The sequence below is a fragment of the Monocercomonoides exilis genome (genome assembly GCF_001643675.1).
Source record: "Monocercomonoides exilis strain PA203 chromosome Unknown scaffold19-1596985, whole genome shotgun sequence".
Classification (NCBI taxonomy): Eukaryota; Preaxostyla; order Oxymonadida; family Polymastigidae; genus Monocercomonoides; species Monocercomonoides exilis.
In genome coordinates, this window is record NW_027150564.1 from 913,225 (window position 1) to 940,079 (window position 26,855).

Genomic DNA, 26,855 nt, shown 5'->3' on the forward strand with positions numbered 1-26,855 from the left:
TTCATATAAACCATTACTTCAAAATTCAGTGAAATCATCACATTCATTAATTATTTCAAATGATCAAATATCAAAGCACAAAATAAATCAACATCTTTCATCTCTTTCAACGGAAAAGGATTCACTTTATATGCAAGAGTCACAGTCACCAACATTTTGCATAGCATCAGATAAAATGCAATTGAAAGAACATCATTCAATGATTTCATTTTCTGAAGATAATAAAACAAAAAGAAAAGAAAATTCTACTGATAAAAATTCCGCTCTTGATGATTATGAAATAGAAAGTTCTCTCAGCAAGCATAATAAATTCAGAGATATTCAAAAAAGTGAATCAGATTCAATAAAAGATAAAGATAAAGATATTGCGAAAAACTCGAATTCAAATAATCGTTCAAATGAAATTCAAAACAAAAGAGAAAGCGGAGAGAAATCGCGAAAGGAAGAAAAAATAATCAAAAAAGCAGTGAAAGAAGCATTAGAAACCACTCTTCTCCACTACGTTTCCACTTCTTCAAAGCCTGATCATCTCAGAAAAAGACGAAAAACTGCTTCGCCAAAACGAATATCTCGAAAAGTGAACGACTCCAAAGCCACACAAAAGCAGAACAAGCCAAAGCAAAAACTTGAGGCAGAATTTTCTCAAAGCGAAAAGCCGAAAGCCGCTGCTGAAAATGCTCAAAAAGCAGACTCAAAAGAATGCGATTCAAATGATATCAGTCAACTAGACAGAAGCGTGTCATTGACATCTGAACCAAAGCAGTTTCAATCAACTGCCTCGTTAAATCTAGCCAACGATTCCAGCTTCTCTCAATTGTTTTCCCATTCAAACGTTACGTTATCTAACAGCGACGCAGTCCCATCTCAAGCGCCTCTAACACAAAAGGCTTCAGACAAAGATACATCTGTTTATATACCAGTCTCTATGCACGATGATCTACATCCTTCCTCTTCAAAGCCATCTTTTTCCTCTTTTCTCTCCTCAACCGAAGAAACGTACGAACCTGTATCTTCGAAATCTCCTTCTACTTTGCCCGCCTCAATTTCAACTCCACTTTTACTTCCACCGCCTCCACCTATTTCCTCCATGATTCAACGCACAATTGCTCATTCATTGTCAACATCTTCAAATCCAGTTTCTCCAAACACTGTTTCCACTCCAAGCTCAACTTCTTCAATTCATTCACCTTTCCGTTCATTCGCTGCAACACCAAATAGTTCTCATCTTGTTTTTCTGCCACCGCCTCCTCCAATACATCCATCTATTTATTCACTTCGCACAAATTCTTCTCCTTCTTCTTCCGCCTCTTCTGTTGCAATTGTTCCTCCTCCTTTTCCTCCTTCTGCTCCTTCTACACCTTCTGCATCCACTTCTTCCACTCCAACTTCGACTTCAATGACTCCACTGTGCCTTTCCAACATCCAGCAGAACGAACAGAAACCAGATCCTCCATTGCTTTGTGAGATAAAATCACCCACATCAAATGATATTAATGAAGAAATAGAGAAAGATAAGAACATCAAAGACAGAGAAAGAGAAAGAGAAAGAAACGATAACTCAAAAGAGAAAGAGGACTATGCAAATGAGTTATTAAAAGATATGAGGAATGATTACAAGAATAAAGACGAAACAATTGAAAATGAAGGAAAGGAGGAGGAGAAGAAGGAGACAGAAAAAGCGAATGAAAATGAAAGAGAAAATAAAAAGGAAGATATATATAGAATCGAAGAGAAACGAGAAACAGGAGAAGAAAATAAAACTGAAAAGAAGAATGCAGAATGTGGAAAATCTCATGCTGATGAAGGCTTGATTCAAGAAAAGGCAAAACATGAGCACAAAAAAAGAAAGCACGAAAAGAAAGCAAAAGGAGCAAAGACAAAGAAAACGACAAGCAAAAATTCCAAAGCAGGACCTTCCTCGAAGTCATTGATTATGACAAGCCCATCAAAAGTGTCTGCAGAAAGTGTGCTTTCGAACCTTCCTGTTGAATATCTTTCGCCTCATCGTTCTGCTTCTGCTGCTTCTTCTTCTTCTTCTTCCTCTTCAAGTTCTTCTCCAGATTCATCTTTATCGGCACAACCTGTGACATCTTCTGGAGATGTACAGAAAGTTGCTCCTCTTGTTCCTTCGTCACTGTCCTTTAAACGAGCAGCACAATCTTCTTTATCTCCAGCACCAAATACTCCATTTCATAATTCTTCTTCTCTTGCTTCTAATTCTCCTTCTCTTTCTTCTCCACATCCTTCTTCTCCATTCTTGCAGAATTTCTCTCTGCCAATTAATTCATTGACAATTCCACAGATTTTGACAGAATCTGAAGAAGGCATTTTAACTTCACGAACACGATTATTCAAAGAACATGCAGTTTCTGAAGAAAAAGAAGAAAGAAATGAGCTGCAATTTGGAGAAGGCAGACTGAAATTGAATGGAACTGAAAGAAAATCAATAACTTTTGAAAATGTTCTGAATAACAACAGCTTTGACAAAAAAGGAGATTTATCCGATTCGAAGACTTTTCAAGTGTTTTCTTCTTCTTCTCCTCAAAAAGCACTAACCACCACGACATCAACGCCAATCTCTTCTTCTTCTCATTCTTCTTCCTCTTTTTCCTCTTCTTCCTCTTCCTCCACATTACATCAAGATATACATCATCTTCCGTTAAGTGCACTTGAATCAAGAACATCTTTTATCCCCACATATTCTCCTTCACCACGCACTCCTCTTAATTCCGTTCACAAAATGATTGCAACGCCTTCTCATAACAAAGTTGCAGCTGAAAGCTCTTTAAGAATATCTGCTCCAACTTCAACTCCATCCAATCCACATTCTCAACTTGCCTTTCCGTCTTCTCCATTTCCACAAGCATCCCAAATTCAGACGCCTGCTTCTTCTGCATCGACTACGGAATTAGCTGCACAGCCCACTTTTCCTTCGTCCACTTCGAATTCTTCTTCTTCTTCTTCTTCTTCGAGTTCTTCTTCTTCTGTTGATACTCCTACAAAAACTGATACAAATCCTGAACTTCCGCTTGCAACTGCTTCAAGTGCTCCTTCTCAAGAAAAGGCAGAAATAGTTCATCCAACTGAAAATACAAGCGTTCCTCAAGAACAGAATCAGCCAACTGTTTCGTCTGAACGTGTTTCATTTCCTGTTGAAAAATGTTCTTCGGAGCCACCTATCATCCCTGATAGCTTAGGTGATTCTTCTTCTTCTTCTTCTTCTTCTTCTCCTTCTTCTCCTTCTTCTCCTTCTTCTCCTTCTTCTCCTTCTTCTTCATCTCCTCCTCCTCTTGCCTCAACTAAAGAAAGTGTAACCACACAATCTTCTATTTCTTCTCCATCACTTCCTGTAAATCCACAAATTCTCCAAACACCTTCTCCTTCATTGCCTTCTCAACAGCTTGCTTCTGTTCCTTTGGAATCATCACAAACATTATCAAGTCCTCAACATCCATCTTCTGCTGATTTATCGTCTTCGTTTTCGCTTTATCCCCATTCAAACACACCTCAGCCAAAGCCAACAAAGAAAGTGACTCAACTTTCACCGTCTTCGTTTTCTTCAGCAAGATCTGGACTAATCGCTCCTTCTTCTTTTTCTCCTTCATCTCCTTCTTCTTCAGCGATAATTCCTTCAACTCATTTAGATTCCATTTCAATGATACAAAGAACAAATCTTCCTGTTGAAAATATAAGAAAGAGGATTATTAATGAGAGACAGGAAGAAATGGAAGATGAATACGATTATTACGATGAGGAAGAGGAAGAGGAGGAGGAGATTGAAGAAATTAAAGAAGAAGAAAAGAATCAAGGAGGAGGAGAAGAAGAGGAAGAAGAATGGGAAGAGGAAGAGGAAGAAGAGCAACAAGAAGAAGAAGACTTTCAAGTTGGTCCAAATTCAAATTTTTATTCGAAAGATGATCCATCAAAAGAAGGTTTTACAACTTCACAGCTTGATGAATATGTTGCAATAAGTGACAAGCAGATAATCCCCAAAAGCTTCTTTGAGAACATTGAAAGGGAGAAAGAGCATCCAACTTCTTCTTCAGGCGTTTCACTCGCTAACTCTTTCCCATCATTTAGCACACCTTCAAAATCACCAGACAGCCGTTCCAAAACCTTCTCTACACATTTGAACGCTTTCTCTTCTGATTCAATTGGCACTCCACAACGTTTTTCGCAGTCCAAAAATGTGAAGTCTCCTCCTGCTTCTCCAGAAAGAGATATGCCGCCTGAAAGAAAGCGTTCTCCAACGCCTCCTCCATTTCACAAGACTTTTTCTGATAAATTGCCTTCTTCTTCTAATAATGCGTTGTATAACTCACCAAGTGAGAATCTTTCTTCTTCTCCATCTTCGTCTCAGAATCCTTTGATGCAAAGACCAATCCCAGCAGGAAGCAGTAATCTGGCTTTATCTGTTCCTACATTTTCTGATCAAAATGAAAGGACTGAGACAGAAAAAGAAGCATCAGATACTGAAAATGAAGTTATTCACACAAATCCTCTGCTTCTTCCTCATTCTTTCCCTCCATCGCCTCCTTCTTTTTCAACTCCACCAAGCCCTGGAGTAGAAGCACTTATCAAATTCCTGCAATCTCAAAAGGAAAGCCAAATTTTGTAAATCAAAACTTTTGCAAAAGAATTTTGTTTTTTGAAAGTTCCAGTCATTTTTTCGTTTGGAATCTGAATCATAAAATCGAGTTTATTTTTTTTATTTTTTTTCAACTTAAAATTTCATTAAAAATGTTGTTTCACTTGAGAAAGTAAACAACATTTCAATTTCAAAATTTGAAAAACGATCGATTGAAAAAAGAAATTTATTTTCTTTTTTCGACACATTTCGTTTTTTTCTCCCAGTTTTATGGTTTTACTTAAAATCAAAACAAAATCAAATATGATTTATTTCAAAATAAAAAAGAATTTGCAAAATGTTAATAAAAGAAAAGCAGTAAACTTCTGCAATACATATAAAAGAAAATTATCAATGCCATTGAACTTGTGCTATAATGTACATAACAATAGATAAGAAATGAAAGCTTAGAAATAATAAATAAAACAGTGTGACAGCATTGAAACCATTAAAACGGTCGAGCGCTTCACAATCATTTTTGATATATCAAAAAAAAAATAAGCACAAAACAAGTTTAACAACTAGACAGTCAATTTCAACATATTCAAAATGAAAATTTAATGTTAAATATGAAAATAAAACAATAGATTGCAAAAAGAACTTGAAAAAGGATTAAGAACAAAAAAATAAGTGATGGAAGAACTGAAAACTGAATAAGACGGAGCGTGAATTGATAAGGAGAAAGCAACCGAATAATAAAGAAAACGAAACTTTTATATTCAGTTTTTCAAATGGAGAACTGGAATCTCTGTGAAGCAAAGTTGCTGTGAAGAAAAAATAACTGTTGTGCATTCAAATTTTGATGAATAATAAAAACAATTGTACAGGCATATTATTTACAAATAAAGAAGCTACAAAATAAAAAAACCTTAACAATACCAATTTCATTTGTACATTGAAGAAACCTATCAAAATACATTATCAATTCCTTTTTATTCTTCGTCTGGTTCATTCTTTACCGAAAAGTCCACAGGCTTATATAGCTGATGCGGCACCGATTCTCTTTCATCTTCGTCGGTATTGTGATAAACCCCTTTCGTCAAATCTTCATCAATTTTCTTCTTCCGCTTCTTCTTTTCTGCTTCTTCTGTGTTTCCATACATGATCAGCCGCATCTTCATCGAGCAAGGCAGATCTAGGCTGGTCACCATATCGAGAAACGATACAAGCACCCCAAATATGCCCATGTACCCCATCGCCGTCGACATAATGTTCGCAAAAAACGCTGCAACAGACTGCCTCATCGAAAACGTCGTCAAAACCACGTTCGTGTCCTGATCGAACGTCAGCTTCACTTTCATCCCAAACGCCGTGTTGAGCTCATCTTCAGACGCAGTAGTACCGAGTGTGGTGGAAGAAGAGATTATCTGATATCCCGTCGTCTTCTCCTGCTTCTCGTTCACAAACACAGACGGAATAACCTTCATGTTGAATTCTGTCATGTTTACCCCTTTGAACGGCTTGCCGTTGCCTGAGACGGCAAGCAGCTGTCTGGAAGATATGGGGTTGTCGCTGGCTTTACCGTAGTCGTGCACAATTCCAGTGTCCAGAACAGCATCAGCCAGGAAAGAGTATGCATGGCCCTTTTCGTAGTTGGTTGAAATGGATAGAACAGGCGAAGAGCCGTCAGAAGGGAAATAAAGAACAGTGGGCTTGTCTGTTTTCACTCGCACCATGCAGTTTGCCACGGGGTTGATCATCTTGCTTTTTGAGGGAGTTTGCTTGCACATAGGCACAAGAGGCGAGGCAGTCGGATTTTTCTTGTCTTTCGAGTAATCTGAGAACCATCAAATAGAAGAATAGAAAAGAAAAGAAAATTTCATAAAGGCAAAATTATAAACAATTTTGAACAAAATAAAATGAAGAAAAAAAAAGAGAAGTTAACATGAACGTTAACAAAAATCAAAAAGTATAATTTCACAAACCAAGTTGATACATGTTAGTCAATTTTATCAAAAGCTGTGAGTTGCACTCCATCCAATCCGTCTCTACTGTTGTGTCATTCAGCCCTGTCACACATCCTCCGCAGTAATCCAACATTGTCACAGACGTCTCGAACTGCTTCATTGAAAGCTGCTCAACATTCACCTCAGTCTCCATCGCAGCAGCGATCACAGACTTCACTTCTGTTCTGTTGTTAATCGCAAACTCACCAACAACACTGGCAGCAGCGCCAACAGCAAAGAAGATGAAGATGATCGAGACAAAACCACCGACACGGTTCTTCCTCAGTATCTTCGGTGCAGCATGCGTCTCTGGGTCGAAGTCCTCGTCGTGCTCAGACGAATACAAGTCGAACTTGAACATGTACACACGCACAGGACAGCACACACAGCAAATGGAAACAGCAATGCCAACCACCAGAAAGCCCACATAGCACCCGATGAGAATATACATGGCATCAATATCACGCGACTTAAACAGCTGTGGCTGGATGTCGTTCTCCTTCGTCTTTGTGGGTCGTGTCGTGTTTTCTGTGGCAGATCCAATGGGACAATAGCTTCCGTCGCTGCATTTGGTGCAATACTTCTGCCCGCTTTTGTCGTTGTATGTTCCAGCAGCACACGCAATGCAATGATAACCAGAAGACCCGCCAACGTACTTGTTTGCTGAACCTGCATAGCAATATGTGCAGTCCCATGTCAAGCCAAACCTCCAAGAAAACGAGCCGACTGGGCAAGAGTCGCATTCAATATCCCCGTTGCTTCTTTCTTTTGTTCCTGGTGAACATACAAAATGCTCCTTTTTCAGTGTTATTTCATACAAGTCGTTTTGATACTGTTTGTCGGATGGATATGTGTTGATCATGAGATTTCCTCCAAAGACATAGAGCTTTCTGCCGAAGTACTGAACGCTTCCTCCGCAAAGATATGGCAGTTTTGTAGATCCTGTAGATCCGTTGTGCCAGGTGTGCTTCACATTCTTCAGATCCAACACATCCACCCAGTGGAAGTTGTTTGTCGCCATGTCCTCATCCACACCACCCAGCGATATGAATCCCTGGTCTCCCACAACAGTCAGACTGCCATAGCGAAATGGATGTTCTGGTAGATTCTCGTCATTTAGCACAATGGGATCTGTTATGTACACTTTGAACATAGACGGGTCTGTATTTTCGGGTTCTTTCCCTTCCTCTGCGTCGAATGAGGGTGGAATCAGAACAACATCAATTTTAGATGAAGGGTCTCGCGTTCGGGTGACTCCTCCAGCAATAACCACAACTTGGTATTCAACCCCGTCCATCCACACATCCTTTCTGACAGCAGCCATCTTCTCCCTCTTTTGCAGCTGAACGCGGGAGTTCTCGTTGACGGGCACTGTACCTGGAGCATTGGGATCAAACACAAGGTCCTCGAACTTGCTGCCCCCGACCTCGATTTTTGGAGAGTAGTACACATTCATCTTCCTCCACTCGTTCGTCACAAGAGAAAACCTCCAAACCTCATTCGTAACAGACCCATCTTCCAGCCTACCGCCGAAGTAGTAGATCCACTTCCCAATCACAATTCCGCATGTTCCCGAGCGAGGGGAAGGAAGAAGTGATGTTGTGGGGTAAACTCTCGACCATTCATTCAGCACAATTGAGTATTGCCACATGTCATTGCGCGACGTGAGATCGTCTATCGGACTGTCCGTCCCCAACCCGCCAAACAGGAAAAGCCGACTTGCCTGCTCAATTATCGAGAAGTCAGAGCGCGCAGGCGGGCTTCCGAGGCCTTCGTGCTTCTCCCACTCGCTTGTGGAGTAGTCGAATGAGTACAAGTCATTCAGAGGAATAGACGAACGAGGAGATGTCTCCTCTCCTTCGCCAAGCCCGCCATAGATCCACATCTTTCCCAGAACATTGATTGATCCATGATGTGTTCTCGGAGGAGGCGTGTCAGGCACAACTTTCGTAACTTGCTCGATCAGTAGATTTTCATTGCTTTCAGTGCTTGCCGTTAATTGGATCCGAAGCAAATCTCCTTGAACTTCCGATTTCCCAATGCCACCAAACACATAGCACGCGATTGGCTTTTCGGTGTTTCCACTTTGCTTAACAGCGATGAATCCTGGTGAGCGGCGAGAATAATCAACATTTCCACCGGAAGGAAATTGATACTTTTTGACAACTGGCTTACTTGCTTCAAATTTTATTCGAAGAAGTTCATTTACGTTCTGCCGAACACCGTTGTGAAAACTTGCGCCACCATATACAAAGAGCTCAGATTCCAGTGAACTGTAACCAACTTCGCTTCTGCATGATGTGATGTCATCGTACACATGTTTTTTCCAACTTTTATCTCCAATATTAAATTCATAAATAACTAATTTTGAAGTTTCTTCTTCTGTCGATGGATATCCACCCAAAATATACAAATTTCCGTTCCAAAAATGTGCCGCCCCTCCATATCTAGCTGTTGGGGCGTTTAAATTCGCTGCTTGTTCCGGATCATACAATTGTTTCCATTCACCATTTTGAGCATCGTATTCCCAGAGATCTCCATAATTGTCTATTGATCCTCTTCCCCCAAAAATGTAAAACCTTTCAGCATTTGCATTAAATGCATGCTGCATCATTTCCCTTGAAGATGGAGCTTTATCTGACTCTTTACGTGTCCATGTACTCCGCAAATAATCAAAAATATACATATCATTGTGCTGCCCTTCTGGGCTTTCTCCTCCCCAACAAAATAGTCGCGTTTTTGTGGAAAAATGAGCGTACCATCCTCTTGCAGGATTTCCTTCCAGGCCGCAATTCTGAACCTTTTCCCATGAAGGAGATGAACTTCCAAAACTATAGCGAAATACACTTGCGATGTACCCATTTTCTTCATTAGTTCCACTTAAGCAATAAAAATATTGCCCACTGTCATCAAGAGGCATTTCCAAAACAGCGCCTTGTCGTTTAGGAGGAGGAATTCCTGTTTTCGGTAATTTTTCTAGTGACTGGAACAGTTCTTGGGGTGCATTAATATCCAACACTGCTGTGTTTATTATAAACGAAAGCGCGAGCAATAAACGGATCATTAAAGTCAAATTCTACAATTACACATGAAGCAAAAATGAATAAGAATTATGTATAGTTGAAAAAATAAATCCAAATAATCTTAAATAATTGAATAAATCTCATTTTTCACAAACATTTATTAAAGTGCTGCAAATGGTTATTATGATCTTTTTTCCTCAATCCACATGAATACGGTAGTTTTTATTATAATTTTTGTTGTTGCAAATTTTCAATTAATGTTATCTCTTCGATTTTATGACTGTTTCAAAAAAATGAAAAAATCGTTTAACGTATAATTTTAAAAATAAAATTACTGAAGTTAAAACTTATTTTCAATATTTGTATTTATGAGCCAATTGCAAACGAAAGATAACGCTTTAATTAATAGCGAAGAAAATGAACCTGAAAAGCAAATATCGTTGGTGAGGAGCTTTTTCGGTTTGATTCAATTGCGATATGACTTTAAAGTAACATTGGTGTATATGTTTATTTTTTATTCAAAGACATCTTTTCTCAGATTAAACATTTGTCTTTTGCACACCAAGAGCAGAAAATTTATGAAATGGTTTTGTTGATGGACAGGATGGATGAAAAAGAACTAAATAAAGTCTTTTCCTTCGAAATGTATAATTATATTTATTTAAGTATAAAGGAAAGAACAACATCGTTGGAAAATCTAATTCTGTTGTTGAAGCATCTTGGATATTATAAGATTTTGAAAAATGTTAACTCTGTTTGTTTCAGCCATTATTTAATGTGGAATAGAATTCAAGCGTTGATTGTTTGGGAAACAAATGGAGAAATGAAAAAGAACGAAAAGCTGCTGACTGATCTTTGTGAAAGCTACTTTTTCTTTTTTGAAAACAATAACATTTTCCCTGAGATCTTAAGTCAAATTTGTGTTCCATACCTTTTGAAAATTGCATTGAGAAAAGATGAAAGCAAGGAAGCACAAAAAGAAGTTGAAATGGCTTTATTAGCTTTGAGCAACGCTGGATGGGATGTGGTGTGTGCTATGAATTATTTTTTGAATTCATTCAGTTTCCCCTTTCGTCATTGGAAATAGAGTGTGAAAACAGAATGCGATATCGATGAACTGGTGGAAATAATCAAATATAATTGCAAACACCGCAATCTGACGTATCTTGCTAATCAGTCAGCTTGGAGCCTTTATGTTTACATGCTGAATAATGGTAGAGACGTGACTGTATCGTTTGAAAGCGAGAAATGCTTGACAAAAGAAATAATAAATGAATTGGAAGAGCTTGAAAAATGTGTGGATTGGAGGCAAAGTGAAAAGAAAACCAAACAAACAAAAGAAGCAATAGTCCTCATTCGCTGGGCTGAAACAATTGAAAGATACTTTCAATTGGAAGAATTGAGAGGAAAAGAATACGTTGAATTGGCTGACTGCATCACACGAATATGTAAAAAAGCAAAAGAAAACCAAAGCGAAATATACTTAGCATTCATAAGAGTGTTTGAAGCGATAATAGCAAAGCAGTCATTAGCTTTTGCATATGACATAATAAAGAGAGAAGCAGCTGATATTGTTTTGGAGGAGCTAATGAGAAATATCTTCGAAGAGAAATTAACAAACAGTAGCCTATTTTTCATTGAAAAGCTTGTTAGAAAATTGAAAGGAAAGAAAGATAAAGAAATAGTTGAACTGTTCAAATCAATTAAAAGAGAGCTATTCACAAATTTGGAAGAGGAAGGTTATGAGGATTTTATTGTGAGCTTATATGGTCTATTTTTTGATTATAAGTACATGCATATGTCAAAGGTCCTCAGTGCTTATTTTATTTATTGTTAGTCCTTTTCCTGACATTATTTCATTTAAATGAAATTGAAGTAAGGTTGAAAAAAACGTTGAAGTATTTTTATCGTGCTTTTTTTTTTCATTGAAGCTTCACACAAAACAGCACGTTTCATATATATTCACTACACATCTGAAAGTTAGAAATCTTGAGGATATATCCATCTTGATAAAAAAATACTTATCCCATAATTTATTTTTGTTGATATTTTCAAGCTCATTTTCTTTTAATAAAAGTTGTGGCGAGCACTGGTCCATCAAAGTTTGCATGCATTTATATGTATTTCTAAAAATCTAAAATTTATTCCTTTCTTTTCGCAAGTTGCATTTATATCATTTAATTTATTGAATAGCTTTGTTTCCCCTTTATGACTTTGTTTGATCCGAAGAAAATCGATCCAAAGCAGCCTCTCATAATTCTTCCAATAGATGAGTCATTCAAAACTTTTGCTGAACTTCTTACAGACGACAAGCAATCATTTCAACATTTTGGCTCGACAATTTTACAGCAAAAAGTGAAAACTGATATACAAGTTAAGAAACGTAAGAAAAAGAAAGCAGAAAAGTTGAATTCTTTTATTGATATTTCAGATACATCTTCAGAAAGCGATTTTCTTGAAAAAGAAGAATCATTGGATAAACAAAGCTCTATCCCTTTGCATAGCGAAAAGCTGGCAACTTCTTCGATTCAACGAGAATCAAAATGCAAAAATGGTTTGTAAATCTACAATATTCACTATTTATTGTTTTTTTTAAAAAATCATGAAGAAAAAATAGACAATAATCTTATTAAAAGAAAGCGCAAAAGAATAAAAAAAAGCTCAAATAGAATGAAAAAAGACAGAAGCATTTCAAATTCTTCTTTATCTTCGTTAAGTTCAACTTCAATATCTTCGACAACAAGCGTTAAAAATGATTCTGAAAAGTATTCAGAATCCGAAAAATCAAATAACTCGATGAAGATTAGAAAACATAAAACAGATTTTGCATTAGGACACAAACAACGCACAACAAGTCGCCATCGCCATCGAAGCAAAAGGTTGTTCAATCGAAAAATTCCATTATTTCACTCTCTGACAGATGAAGCAAAGCCAGATATGAATCCAAATATTGAAGAAAACGAAGCAATCAAGAAGAAATTCGAGCTATTTAATGAAATTGATTTATCCAAATGCCCAACAACAGAAAATTTTGTATTTCCCAAACTGTTGTATTTCGAATGAAGAGCTGTCAATATTTAGAATAGTTGTCAATTTCCACATAAAAAATTCTTAATATGTTTGTTTGTTTGTTTATATTTCATAAAGATTGAGAACAAATTAGCTATGCATGTACTTCGTTTCTAAATAAAGATTGTCATAAAACAAGTCCTTTATTTTCCTCCTTTTTTGATTGGATATTATCCCTTTCTTTTTGCGAAAAGAAGATCGGTGCCAAAAAATAAAAACTGATTTCAACAATTTTCATATCAAACCGAAAAGGTATCGAAAATGAATAAATTTGCGAAAGTAACAATGATTACAAATATTCAGAAATGCTGAATGAAAAAATAAAATAAAATAAAATAAAAAGGCAATGCTTTGGAAATGTACTGAAGTTGAAAGTTAAGATAAAACATAAAGAAAAGCATACACTTAAGTCTATTCAAAGAAAGAAAAGAAAAGAAAAATGGAAATAATTAAAGATATTTTCAAATAAAAGCAAAGATAAAAAACACTGTAACAATGTGCGCCATACAAAAATTAAAAAAACGCAACAAATCTTTATTTAAATCCAATTCAATTCTGTTTTGTTAAAACATTTATTATTTATTATTATTTATTGTTTAATATTATTATTTATTATTATTATTTATTATTATTATTATTTTGTTTTTTCTGTTTTTTCTGTTTTTTCTGTTTTTTCTGCTTTTTCTGCTTTTTCTGTTTGTTCGTTTTGTTTTGTTTTGCTTTGTTAGAGAATTCTTCAGAACAATCCATTTAATACTCAAAACATCCAGGCCTCGCATTCATCTCCGACCGAATAGACGCTACAATCGACGATATAATCCCTGTGTTGATCTTCATCCTTATGAATTCTGTGAATGGAGTGAAGGAACTGATGTTTGGAATGCTCTCCATTGCCACTATTGTTCTCAGGGCATAGCGGAGCACACGGTCATTGGAAAGAGGATTGGGCGGAGCACTGGAACGCTCATCGGGTGAGTGGTCAGAGAAGGAGGAGGAGGAAGAAGAAGAAGAGGAGGAGGAAGATGAGGAAGAGGAAGAAGAAGGAGAGGAAGAGGGGTTAATTAAAGAAGAGGAAGATGAAGAGGATGAGGATGAGGATGATGAAGGTTGAGAATTAGACGCAGAAGAAGAGGAAGAAGACGACGAAGACGAAGAACCAGAAGCAGAAGCAGAAATACCACCACCCTGTGACCCGCCCACAGACGAATGCAGGAGATAGCTACTTGCATCATACGGGATCGACTTCAGCCTGCTGTCGATTGTTCTGATGATTGGGTCCAGCAGCAGAGGCAGGTGTTCCAGTGTGTGCTGTGGATGGCTCTGGCAGAGATGGCAGAGGACAACATGGCACAAGACACACAAATCGACAAATGGCATAGAAGTCGCAAAGTAGGATGTCAAGGGGGCATAAGGAGGAGAAGTGACAGTAAGAAGAGAAGTGAGTGAAGAGAGCAAAGAATGGATGTCGAGAAGATGGGGCAAATGAATCAGAACAGGATAAAGTGCATCCAAAATGGCGGTTTTGTATGTTGCTTCCGCAGCAGCGAGCGGGCGGAGGGTGGAAATGTCTGAAGAAGATGGCTGGGATTGTGATTGCGATTGTGATTGTGACTGAGGTTGAGTCAGTATTTGTGATTGAGAATGCAGTTGGCTCTTTGCTTTGCTGCTGTCTCTGATGGACTGCGCGGAGGAGCGGGCAGGCGAGCTATTGGAGGCAAAAGCAATGGATTGTTTGGTTGTCGGTTTAGAATCAGAAGAAGAAGAAGAAGCAGAAGAGGAAGAGGAAGAAGATGATGAAGAAGACAATGATGAATTTGATGAATTTGACGCCATCATTGGTGTCATAAACGAACCCGGTGCACCGATTTTCAGCTGCTGCAGCAAAAACGCGAACACATTGTGATTCGCAAACAGCTCAGCTGCGTTGTGCTGGAAGCAAAGAGCAGTCAGTTTCAGAGTGGACGCAAGCAACAAAGCAGCATCAGAGAAAAGAGGAGGGTGTGTGGCGAGGTTGATGAACGGAGAGAGGGAAGAGAGGAAGGAGAAGTTGGAGAGAGGGGCGATGGAGGCGAAGGCGCGCAGGGCGTTGTTGAGGCAGGTTATGCCAATCATCTGCTTCTGGAGGGTGATGGGAATTTCACGGCGGCGGAGCTTTTTGAGGTAGGATAGCTGCTGAGTGGAGGAAGAAGAAGAAGAAGAGGAGGAGGAGGAGGAGGAAGTGGATAAGGAAGAAGAGGAAGAAAAAGGAGAAAGCAAAGAAGATGATGATGCTGATGCTGATAAAGATGCTGATGAATCAGAAGAAGGAGAAGAAATAGCTTCGTTTATGAGAGTCGACACAAGTGTGGGGTTGACGAAGAAGAGGGAGACGATCGCTTGGATTGCAATTTGTCCCAAATGAAGGCAATCAGAAGTGTGGAAGGAAGGAGATTGAAGTTGAGAAGAAGAAGAAGAGGAAGAAGAAGAAGATTTCAATGAAGAATTCACATGTGGTAGTAATTTTGAAGAAGAATTCGAAGAAGAAGAAAAAGAAGATAAAGCAATCGTCATTCCATTATCTCTTCCTCTTCTCTCGCTGGCAAACAGCAAGTTCAGCGAAGCCAGCTTCCACAAGAGCGCAAAAATGGACGGGGTGAGGGCATTCAGCAGCTGCTGAGATTTGAAATCTCTTCTGCTGAGCTGAACAATCGCTGTGTGGATGGAGTGTGTGTGGAGGATGAGGAGATGGATGAGCTGAGAAGAGAGGAAGAAGAAGTTTGAGGCGGTGGCGTGGGAGCTATCGCCAAAGAGAGGGAGAGTGGCTGAGTCGACGGCATAGAAGAGCTGGTTGTGCTGAGGATGGGAAGAAGGGGAAGAGGAGGAAGAGGAAGAATTGGAAAGTTGAATAGGATCTTCATTGATTTCGTTGATTTCATTGATGGAATTAATAGTATTATTATTATTATTATTCGAGATGTTATTAGCAATTTTATTCCCTTGTTGATATCCATACATATTCTTCAGCTCTTCCATTGTTTCTTCCACAATTGACAGCATATGCTCCATATGCCCTGCTTCACCTGATGTGAAAAGAGAGCCACGGCAGAAAGATGCTGAGAAAAAAAGAAGAAGAAAGGAAGAGGATATTAATAAATAAATAAATAAATAAAATCATTTTTTTTGAATGGTTCAAATGCAATACAAAAAGATTATAAGGAGAAACAAAGAAGAAAAAAGAAGGAATGAAAAATGATGAAGATTAATAAATTATCAAAAAAATTAACAAAAAATTCATATACATCCCATTTCATTCCATTTCATTCAATTCACTTTAAAAAAAAAGTACCACAACATACCAGCACTTTGTATATACTTATCAAACTGGGACGATAACAACGGATTCACCGCTGACAAGATAGGAATGCTGTATTCACTCAGAAGATCGATATTTGTGCCAATAACACCAATGATACACAAGGAAGCAACAATTGTGCTTTGAGTTTCGAGTTTGAGGAAGACTTCGAATTGAGACGGTTTTGTGGTGTGGGGGTTGAGGATGAAGATGTTGAATGGGTTGAATGGAGAGGATGGAGAGGAAGGAGAGGAAAGAGAAGAAGGAGAAGATGATTGAAGAATTTCTAGTTCAGTTTCGGAAGGTTGATCAATTGAGGAGGAAGAGGAAGAGGAAGAGGAGGAAGAAGAAGAATTTTTAACATCATTTGTAATGTTTGTTTGTGATGATGATTTTTGTGTTTCTGTTGCTTGTGTGCTTTGAGAACCACGATTAACCTGAGAATTTGGATTAACCGAAGAATTTCGAGAACTCTGGTTATTTTTAGTACTTTTGTTATTTTGTGTGTTTTGTGTGTTTTTTGTTGTTATTTCTTCGTTTTTGGGTGTAGTTGAGATTAATTTTGGAGGGATGATGTAAGCAGAAGGGGAGAGAAGAATAGGAGAGGAGGAGGAGGAAGAGGAAGAAGAGGAAGAGGAAGTTGATGATGCAGAAGAAGAAGTAGTAGTAGAAATTGAAGAAGAAGAAGAAGAAGAAGAAGAAGAATATGAATTATGAGAAGAAGCAAAAGAAGAAATAAACAGTTTTGGCATTGCAAATGACAATGTTGACATTCCATTTGCTTGTGTCGCTGCGGCAAATGCAGCAGAATTCGGCAATTTGCGTTCATTTTCGTCATTCAATGAAGAAGAAGAGGAAGAAGAGGAAGAAGAGGAAGAAGTTTGTGACGGATCACTGTCAACTGTGCAGTTACAGTTGCAACTGCAGTTTAAGCTGGCATTTTTGATTAAGCTGTTATCATCATCTTCTTCTTCTTCTTCGTCTTCGTCTTCTTCATCATAATAATAAAAATATTCCTCATCATTTTCTTCATTATTAACATATTCTTCCTCTCCTTCTCTTTCTCCTTTCCCTTTCCCTTCATCCTCACCTCTTCCATTCTCAATCTTATTTATATTCAAATTAATATCCCTCTTCTTGTTCTTATTCAAATTCTTATTCTTCCTCCTCTTCTTCCCTTCCCTTCTCAGCATTTTCACTGCTTCTCTGTTAACTTTCAGTGTTCGAGTTGCAAAATGCATAAGATGTTTGACACAGCCATGCAACACCCTCTTCATCTGGTGGGTGATTGGAGGAATATATTCATCAGAAGGTAAGAGAGAAGGAGAAAGAGAAGGAGAAAGAGAAGGAGAAAGAGAAGGAGAAAGAGAAGGAGAGGAAGAAGAAGGAGAAGAAGGAGAGGAAGGGGTTATGGAACGAGGGGAAAGAGAAGGGGATGTGAAGGAAGAAGAAGAAGAAGAAGAAGATGATGATGATGATGAAGGCGAAAATGAATTTCTTTCAGTAGGTTCAGGTGTCATTACATTCATTTCTTGTTCGTTTGTTGTTTCTTTCACAGAAGAAGAAGAAGAGGAGGAGGAAGAAGAATTATTTGAAGGAGAAGAAGAATAAGCCAATTGTCTGTTTGCCATCATTGACAATGGCGAATGCATCCTTCCATTCAATTCTGGTGTGAGTGAGGGAGATGGCTGAGGGGTGATGTTATCAAAGGTATAAGATGGAATATTGGAAGAAGAGGGAGAAGAAGAAGAGCAGGAAGAGGGAGAAGAGAAGGAGGAGGAGGAAGAAGAAGAACGAGAAGAAGAAAGAGAAGAAGAACAAGAAGTAGAAGAAGAACAACAGAGCCATGTTGTTCTTTCTCTGTTGGGACGGCTGCAGTTGATAGCAAACAAGGCAATGATTGTGGCTACAATCTGAGGGGTGATGTTCATTGAAGAGGAAGAGGAGGAGGAGGAAGAAGAAGGAGAAGAGGAAGAAGAAGGAATTGGAGAAGAAGGAGAAGAAGAATGTGAATGTGTATGTGAGTGTGAGTGTGTGCGAGAATGAGAAGAAAGAAAAGAAGAAGAGGAAGAAGAAGAGGAAGAAGAAGAGGAAGAAGAAGAGGAAGAAGAAGAGGAAGAAGAAGATGATGATGAATTTACAGGTGTATTTGATTTGGAAATGGAAAGAGAAGAAGGAGAAGGAGAAGGAGAGGAAGACGAAGATGGAGAAGGGGACGGGGAAGGAGAAGCAGAGCCAGCAGGCAAAGGAGAAGGCGAAGGAGAATGAGAAGAGGAAGGAGAAGGAGAAGAAGAAGAAGAAGAAGAAGAAGTTCCATTGTTCATAAGCTGTTTGCGAGTGAGGAGGGAAAAAAGAACAAATTCGATGTATTCGACAGATTCACCAGCAGAAACGAGGGCGCAGAAGAAAGAGGCGACGAGAGAAAGAAGAGAAGAAGGAGGGATGTTGGTGAGAAGAGAAGGGAGGGATTGGGAAGAGGAGGAAGACGAGGAAGAAGAAGGAGAGGGAGAAGATGACAAGGAAGAAGAAGCACAAGAAGAAGGAGAGGAGGAGGAAGATGATGATGATGATGTCAGTAATGAAGGAGGTATAGAACCGAAAGTTGATTGTGTTGCAGTCAAAAACGAAGAGAACGGAGAAGAAGAGAACGGAGAAATAGAAAACGGAGAAATAGAAGAAGAAGAAGAAGGAGAAAAAGCAGAAGAAGTGAAATAAGAGCTGCATGTGGAGTTAGCTAAAGCAACAGCAGGGGAAGGGAATGCAGTGAGGGAAACGCAAGCGCATAAGGGGACGATAAACTGATTAGGATGAGAGGAAGAGAGGTAGAAAGAAGAGGAGGAGGAGAAGGAAGAAGAAGAAATTGAAGATGAAGGAGAAGAAATGGAATAAGAAGAAAGAGAAGGAGAAAGAGAAGGAGAGAAAGAAGATGACAGTCCAACACTTGGAAGCAATGCGTTGTAATAGCGCTGGTCATATGCCACACATGGTGAGTGAATATGTTGATTTCTTGCCATTTTTCTCATTCCACTTCCTGTTCTTCTTTCTCCTCCTTCTCTTCCTGTTTCTTTGCCACAGCTTCCTCCTCCAACACTTTGACTTACACTTGCGTTTGAGCTTTCACTTCCTGATCTTCTATTCAGCGATCTTGATACATGCTGCTGCTGTTGATGAGCCTTACACATCGCCATTGATGCTTCTTCTTCTCCCATCCCTCCTCCCACTCCCACAAACACCACACCCCCTGCACTGTCTGGATTCAACGGCGAGTTCTGATTCGACACAAGTGAGAATATCAGCGGCATAAGCGACCGTTCCATCAATGAGCCCAAAGACACCAGCATCAGCGACCCATTCTCTGCTCCTCCACTCAAATGAACGCATTCTTTCCTTCCCTTTTCATCGTGTTCGAGGAGAGCACACGAGATCTGGATGGCAGCAGCGATATGTGCGGTAGGGCGCGGCAGGAGCTGCTGCTGGAGAGGAGAAAGAACGTGGCTTAAGCCCGAAAGAACAGACTTGTCGAAGAAAGAGAGGCTTAATCTCCTGGCAAAGCGGAACATGAGGGCGTCGAGGCAGAGCAAAGCAGAAGAAACTAATGAATCGTCAGCCTGGCGGAGCAAAGAGCAGGAGACTTGGACGAGGAAGAGGAGCATGTCGTCAGAGACGAGGGAGGAAGGGAAAGGAGTGGAAGAGGATGTGGAGGTGGAGGCAGAATTAAGAGGGTGGGGATGGGGGTGGGGGTGGAGATGAGAATGAGGGTGAGGAAGGAGAGAGGAAGAAGAGGCGGAAGAGGTAGAACGGATTGAAAGAGAAGAAGAGGAAGAAGAGGAAGAAGACAACGATGAAGAAGATGAGAAAGAGGAGGAGGAGGAAGAAGAATAAGGAGAAGAAGAAGGCAAAGGGTTAGGTGTGGAAAAAGGAGGAGAAGAGACGGGGGCTGTGTTAGAGGACAATGAAGCAGAAGCGCCAGCGAAGACAGGAGAAGAAATAAGAGGAGAAGAAGGGTTGAGAGGAGAGGAAGAGGAAGAGGAGAAAGAAGAGGAGGAAGAGGAATGGCGAAGAGGTGTGGATATTGGATTTTGAAGAAGAGAAGAAGAAGAAGAAATAAATTGATTAGAAGAGGAAGAGGAAGAAGAAGAAGATAATGATGATGATGGAGGAGGAGGAGGAAGATACAAGTTGTTCATAGAATTGGGTACAGAAAGCTGGGAGGAAGGCGAATAAACAGGAGAAGGTGCTGGTGATAGAGTGAGAGGAGAAGAAGAAGATGCAGAAAAAGAAGAAGAAGGAGGAGGAGGAGAATTCAAAGGCAACATATAAAACTGATCCTTCTTATTCTCTTTCTCTTTCTCTCTTTCTCTTTCTCTTTCTCTCTCTTTCTCCTCTTTCCCTCCACTCCCAATCTTCTCCTGCATTGATTGATTCATTTGATTCATTTGTGCAATTTGATTCATCTGCATTTGTGTCTGCGTGTGCTGGCTGTTCAGCACCATTTCCTCTTCTTCCTCGTTCTTCGGCGACAGAATGCGGATAACTGCTGCAATTGCCGCCAATCTGAGCGAATCGACATTTATCTTCTCAGCAATCGCACTGAACGCTGACTGAGCAAGAGAAGGAGACAAGATTGAGTGAGCTAACGATAAAGCCACAGAGAGTGTGGTGATGATGGCGTTCTTCACTTCTTGGTCGACATCCACTTCAGTCATCCGCTGGAAGAGGTGCGTGAAGAGGGTGAGGATCACGTGGCTGGGGGTGGTGCTGAGAGAGGAGGAGGAGGAAGAAGAGGAGGAAGAAGAGGAAATGGAAGAGGAAGAAGAAGAGGAAGAAGAAGAGGAAGAAGAAGAGGAAGAAGAAGAAGAAGATGATGATGATGATGGAGTTGATGATGAAGATGCTGATGATGGCGGCGTGTGGAAGGATTTAGGAGAGGAAAGGATGATTGGAGTGTTGTCGCTATTGCGTGTAGGAGATGTCACTCTGGTTCTGATTGCGGAATAGAAAATAAAGGAAAGATAACAGAAGAATAAATAAATAAATAAATATTGACTCAAAAAAGAAATATATTAAACATAACACCCCATCTCCTCCGCTCTTTCTCTTTCCCGCTCTTTCTCTCTCTTTCTCTCTCTCTCCCCTACATACCCCAATCCATTCACCGCCTCCACCTGTTTCCCACAGGCATCTTCTGAAAGCGCTGCAGACGCTGTGGCTGTAGCAAGCGACGCTCCAAACGGTGAGTCAGCTGACGAAGACACAAGAGACTGAGAAAGAGAGGCAATAAAAGGGGACATGGTGCGGATAGCGATGGCAGCGATCTTGTAGTGTGTGGAAGAAGAGCAAGCAGACATCATAATACGCATGATGGGCGAGGAAAAGGGGACGATGGAGGAAGACGGAAGAACTGATAAGAGAGAAGACAAGAAGGAGAAGGCAGCAGAGGTGAGGGGAAGAGAATTGGGGGTTGTTTTGACGGAGGATGGGATGGTGCGGGTGAAGATGAAAGGAAGGAAAGGGAGGAAGAGAGAATGGAAGGTGTAGTATTGTGTGGGCGTGGGGGAAGAAGGAGAGGAAGAAGGAGAGGAAGAAGAAGAAGAAGAAGAAGAAGATGATGATGATGATGATGATGAATTGATAGAAGGAGAAGAGAAGTTGCGTGGAGAAGACAAAGGTGTTAGTTCTCTTGTGGCGATTGGGGTGGAAACAGAAGAAGAAGAGGAAGATGATGATGAAGGTGATGAAATGAATGAAGAAGGGCTGCTTGATTTGCTTGTGAGCGGAGCAAACAAAGAAGAAGATAATGTTGAATCAATATCAGAAGAAGAAGAAGAGGAAGAGGGAGAAGAAGAAGAAACAGAAGAAGAAGAAGAAGGAATAACAACAATTGTTGTCTCAAATGCGAGTGGTGCCAGTTGAGTCAAGCATACAAGCAGAGCTATGCTCAATGGCTGGTTCTTGCATCGCCTGTGCCGGCGGAGAATACGACGGATGAGACTGCGAAGTCTGTTGAGGTTACAATTCAATCAAATCAATATATCATATTCACATGCATATTCATAAATTATAAATGAATAATGTAGAAATAAATAAATCAAAAAGAAAAAAAAGGAAAAGAAAAATATTTAAAGTTCAATGAAAAAGTCATAAAAAAATGAAATTAGTGTTATTTTGGGTTTTTTATAAAAAAAGGAAATTGTAAGCATATTGAATATAGTCAATCACAGGACAATTATCCATACTGTTTCTCACTCATAAACATCAGCTGGCAAAAGATATTCCTCTGCTTCGATGCTACCACTGGAGATGAATGAGCCTTTCCTTCTTTCCTTCGCTCTCCTTCTCCCTCACTTTCTCCTTCTTCATTCTCTCCTTCTTCATTCTCTCCTTCTTCATTCTCTCCTTCTTCATTCTCTCCTTCTTCATTCTCTCCTTCCACCTCTTCCTCTTCTCCACTTTCTCCACATTCTCCTTCTCTCACTCCAATCACACTCCCATTCCCCACCACCCCAACACTCATCCCTCCCATCTGCCCCGAATACACACACGCACACGCCCCCGCACAGTCTGCCACAAACGTCTGTATCAGCTTCACAATCTCTATGCACACGCTGTCCCTCCTCTCTCTAATCCTCAGCGACAGCAGCGGAAGCAGCCTTCTCCGCAGAGACACTCGATGCCCCGGAAACACCGCCACACACGTCTGCAGGCAGCGCACTGCATTCCGCCGGCACCGCCACGTTAAATCCCACTCCTCTTCTTCGTCGCTGGAGGAGGTTGGAGATGTGCTGCTGAGCTCGTCTGTTGCACTGTCGGAATCTGCTTCTGAAGAAGATGTTGATTGAGATGATGAATTGTTGCTGTCATCGTCATTATCATCGTCTCCTTCTCCGTCGTTGCTCTTCTTCTTCTTCTTCTTCTTCCCGTTGTGAAAGCAATCGTCTTCACAGGAACATTCAGATGAAGATAGCACCGACGAGAAAGTTGATTCCTCTTCATCTGCCATCGCTGCTGATGCTGATCCTGCTCCTGCTCCATCTCTCCCTTTCCCTCCAGCCATCACCGCACCCCCTGCAGCCCTCTTCCTCATATTCATGCGCCGCTTCCGCATAAGCTCCCTCTTCTTTCTCCTTCTCTTCTCCCGCATTCGCTCCATCCGCAGCACCTCCACCTCGTCTGGATCGTACGCCATTGTCCGCTCGCAGCAGTCAATCACAGACGCCAGCAGTGGCTCCATCGCTGCCCCGTCGCACGCACACAGCAAACAGCGCAGAGAATCAATCGCATCTGCAGCTGTTGCCACAATGTCCTCTTCGCTATCATCAGCCTCTGCTTCTACTACACATACCCATCCAATCATCACTCCAACCACTTTCTCTGCACACACAGTCACTCTGCTGCCTACTGTGACACACAACACACAAAGCGTGCGCACAACTCCCTGTGTCGACTTCAGACGCTGCATGGCATTTGGAATAAGCGCATGAGACGAACCTGGGCCAGAGCCTGTTTGTCGTGACTTTAGGGCAGAATCAGAGGTAAAAGACACAGAGGCAAATGGCTTAAGCTCCTCCAGGAAGAAGTCAAAAAGCTGCTCTAAATGGATGTCGTCCAAATGAATTGCCAGCTGCGCTAAAGCAGCAGTTGCCTTTCTTCTTGTCGTTGTTGTAACGCTCGGAGATAAAAGACTTAAAAACAGTGCGAGAAACGTTTCGTGATCTTCAGCTATAAACGAACCAAAACGCTTAAGGTAGTCTGTTAGCAGATCAAGTGTTAGAGCTTGAGTGTTTGGTTGCATGACGAGCACTGTTAGTGGTTGAGTGGTGAGTGAAGTGAAAAATCTTGCTTGGTGCAATGGAACTGAATTGATAACTGTTTTTGTTCCTTCAATTGCAGCTGTTCTATAAATTGGAATAGGTGAATCAAGTGTTCGCAGAAAAGATTGTGATATCAGTTCGATAAGTTTGTGATCAAGTCCTCCAGATATAAGGTGTGCAAGACTTTTAACATCAAAAAAGAAGGAGAAATAAATAAAAAGGTAAATTTTTAAATAAATAATTCATTTATACCAATTAAGCGCAGTCTCTTGGATAACGCCTGTATCCAACGTTTTTGGAACTAATGAACGTATCTATGGAAAAATGAAAATAACTTGAATAAAAAATTCAAGACAAACAAGACGATCCTCATCTTGAACTTTAAAATGTGAATTTTCAAATTCTTTGAGAAGGTCAAGAAGCCCCTGATATGAAATATCACGGTCAAGATGGTCGATTCGATCTTAACATCATTTTCATAAAAAAGTTTTGTTAATGTCTTGGTTTATATTAATAAAACAATTCTCACACCTAAAATAACCAGAATAGATTGTGAAGAACTCATTTTGCTTTATTTTTTAATTGGAAGAACAATTTCACAAAATAAATTAAGACCTGATCAAATTTTTATTTTTGAATGAAGGCTTATGATCGATTATTATTATGTTGTTTAATAATTGAAAAACATCAATAAAATGATGTTCATCTCATTTCAGAAAAAGCAGTACATGTGTTTGTTTTCCTCTGAATAAACAGAATTTAATTTAGATAATTGAATTCACCAGATTTTTAACACCATTCTTGATCTGAAAATATATAAAAAGAATAACTTGCTTAACATTGTTTATTAATAGGCCTCTGCGACACACATTTTTTGAGTGCAATTTGTCGGTCGAGAAATTTTTCATTTGTCGAAAATTTTGAAATGATTGTTTTTTCCCTAATTTTGCACTTCATGGATATATCAAAGTTTCCTAAACTTCACCCTTTTTTTTTTTTTTTTTTTTTTTTTTTTTTTTTTTTTTTTCACCATAATAATAATTAACTTTGTGTTTTGAAAACAAATGAGAAAATTTTGAAAAAACTGGAGAAGACATGTGAAAGGAATCAAACAGATTGTTGTTTTTTACAAAGTATAATGATTTGGAATGGAAGTTTTTTGGGATACCATTGCTGCTGATGTGGATTTGATTAATTGCGATAATTTTAACGTTGCTATTTTAAATACTCGAAGAAAATTTACTCATGAATAAGAATTATTCTATTCATCATCTTCTTCTTCCTCCTCTTCAATTTCACCAGTTCATTTGCTTCCGCCCGCTTCATCACAGCCATCTTCCATTGACACTCAATTTCCATTTCATTCCACTTCATCACAGCATTTCACATTACACTCCTCAACTCCATCTTTCATATCACAAGTGCCTTAACTTTCTCTTTCTCCTCCTTCTCTTCCTTTTCTTCTCCTTCTTTCCCTCTCTCTTTCTTTCTCTTTCTTCCTTTCTCTTTCTTTCTTTCTCTTTCTTCCTTTCTCTTTCTTTCTTTCTTTCTTTCTTTCTTTCTTTCTTTCCTTCTCCCACGCAATTCTTCCAACTCTCCTCTTCCTCCTCCTCTTCCTCAAATCTTCCTTTCTCTTCATCTCAAACATTTCCTCGGCAAAATCAGAAGAAAACTAACTTTCGTATGCTTTTCCATCGTTTTTGAGAAGAATTCTATTTCATCTTCATCATTTTCTTCAAAACAATAAAGAAAATGAAAATTTTTCTTTTTTTCTTTTTTTGTTTTGTTTTCTGTGTGAAAGAAGAAGAATGAAAAAAAAAAAAAAAGAATTTCTTAAAAGAATTTTATCTTATACTCCATTTTCGATTTTTTTCTTCTTTTATTTCATCATCATCATCTCTTTCCTCTTTTTCTTCCATTTGTTTCTCTCTTTCTCATAGTTGTGCTTATTTCAAGCAGCATCAATGTGTCGAAGTGTATTTTTGAATAGCCAAAAAGATATTGTGAGAAGAGGTTTACTCGCTTTTTGCTGAAATGACTGATCATTCACTGAAACTTCTGCATATTTCCTTTTTTATTCTTAGGCGACAAAAAAAGTGTGTTGTTATTTTTCTTATTTGATTTATTCGATTTTTAAACTATAAAGCTGTCATATGGTTCGCTGCAAGTGATATTTGTTCAAGCATGTCTTTGTGTTTAATGTTTGTTGTTTTGCTAATTTGCGTCATTGTTCAAAAAATGACTGTTTTTTTCTGTTTTTCAGCCAATCTCCTTCCAATTCAAGAATCAGAACTGACTTTCACATTTGTTTAACAAAAGATGGTTGCAAAGCTCATGAATGTGTTTCTTTTGTATATGATCATCAACGAGCGAAATGGATCGTTGTCACAGATGGGCGTCGTATCGCCAGCGCATTGAGTGATTTAAAAGCAGACGATGAAGAAAGAATTGCTCGAGCAAAAAGACTTCATTGAAGCAGAGCCAGCAGAACTGGATCCTTCGCGAAAGAAAAAGAAAGCAGAAGAACAAAATGCTGATGAAAGCGGAGCTGAAAACATGGAAGAGTTAGAAGAAGACTGAAATCCAAAATAAAGAAGTGACAAATTTTCATCAAAATGACAAGTGAAAGACAAAAGAACTAGGAAAATGAAGACGAGCCAGTTGAAAGAAAAAAAGAAAAAGAAAGAAAAAAAGAAAAATGAAAGAGAATGCTTCATTCTAAAGCAGAAAAACTCCTCAAGTTCTGATTTTGAAGCGGACATTGAATCTTATGATATCGGTCCTGGAAGAATCAGAAGAAGAAGAAATGAAAGAGAAGCAAAAGATTATCGAAACCTTCACAAAGGAAAATATTTAATAGCAGAAAATAGCAAAAGGAAATGCTGATAAGAAAGCAACTTAAAAGAAGAAGAAGAAAAGCAAGCAGTGAAAAAAACAAATTCATATTTGAAGCGAAAGAAATCGAAGATAAAAGGAAGGATATCATATGAGGGAAGTGACGAAGATGATGAAGACGACATGAACATGACAAAAAAGAAGAGTGTAACA

The 26,855-nt window shown here is 39.2% G+C and overlaps 5 protein-coding genes across 5 annotated transcripts; 3 read left to right on the top strand and 2 right to left on the bottom strand.

Annotated features, from left to right (window-relative positions):
- Positions 1-175: 175 nt before the first annotated feature.
- On the top strand, positions 176-4,813 carry MONOS_9576 (uncharacterized protein; the record flags this gene model as incomplete). The annotated part of the gene is made up of 1 exon (XM_067880091.1): positions 176-4,813. One exon carries the CDS (start codon positions 176-178, stop codon positions 4,616-4,618), a length of 4,443 nt encoding a protein of 1,480 aa, XP_067728523.1. The 3' UTR covers positions 4,619-4,813.
- Positions 4,814-4,877: 64 nt separating this feature from the next.
- Positions 4,878-9,649, bottom strand: MONOS_9577 (putative member of the kelch motif protein family). Its single transcript, XM_067880092.1, has 2 exons — positions 6,553-9,649; positions 4,878-6,404 (listed from the first exon to the last, which is right to left on the bottom strand). The coding sequence occupies exons 1-2, from the start codon at positions 9,635-9,637 to the stop codon at positions 5,560-5,562; spliced, it is 3,930 nt and encodes a 1,309-aa protein (XP_067728524.1). The 5' UTR covers positions 9,638-9,649; the 3' UTR covers positions 4,878-5,559.
- Positions 9,650-10,339: 690 nt separating this feature from the next.
- On the top strand, positions 10,340-11,777 carry MONOS_17498 (uncharacterized protein; the record flags this gene model as incomplete). The annotated part of the gene is made up of 5 exons (XM_067870423.1): positions 10,340-10,350; positions 10,509-10,623; positions 10,684-11,335; positions 11,653-11,698; positions 11,759-11,777. 5 exons carry the CDS (start codon positions 10,340-10,342, stop codon positions 11,775-11,777), a joined length of 843 nt encoding a protein of 280 aa, XP_067728525.1.
- Positions 11,778-12,935: 1,158 nt separating this feature from the next.
- On the bottom strand, positions 12,936-24,372 carry MONOS_9578 (uncharacterized protein; the record flags this gene model as incomplete). The annotated part of the gene is made up of 7 exons (XM_067880093.1): positions 12,936-15,757; positions 16,001-20,979; positions 21,139-21,996; positions 22,233-23,990; positions 24,060-24,121; positions 24,167-24,270; positions 24,339-24,372. 7 exons carry the CDS (start codon positions 24,370-24,372, stop codon positions 13,416-13,418), a joined length of 10,137 nt encoding a protein of 3,378 aa, XP_067728526.1. The 3' UTR covers positions 12,936-13,415.
- Positions 24,373-25,991: 1,619 nt separating this feature from the next.
- Positions 25,992-26,281, top strand: MONOS_9579 (uncharacterized protein; the record flags this gene model as incomplete). The annotated part of the gene is made up of 2 exons (XM_067880094.1): positions 25,992-26,008; positions 26,071-26,281. The coding sequence occupies 2 exons, from the start codon at positions 25,992-25,994 to the stop codon at positions 26,279-26,281; spliced, it is 228 nt and encodes a 75-aa protein (XP_067728527.1).
- Positions 26,282-26,855: the final 574 nt, after the last annotated feature.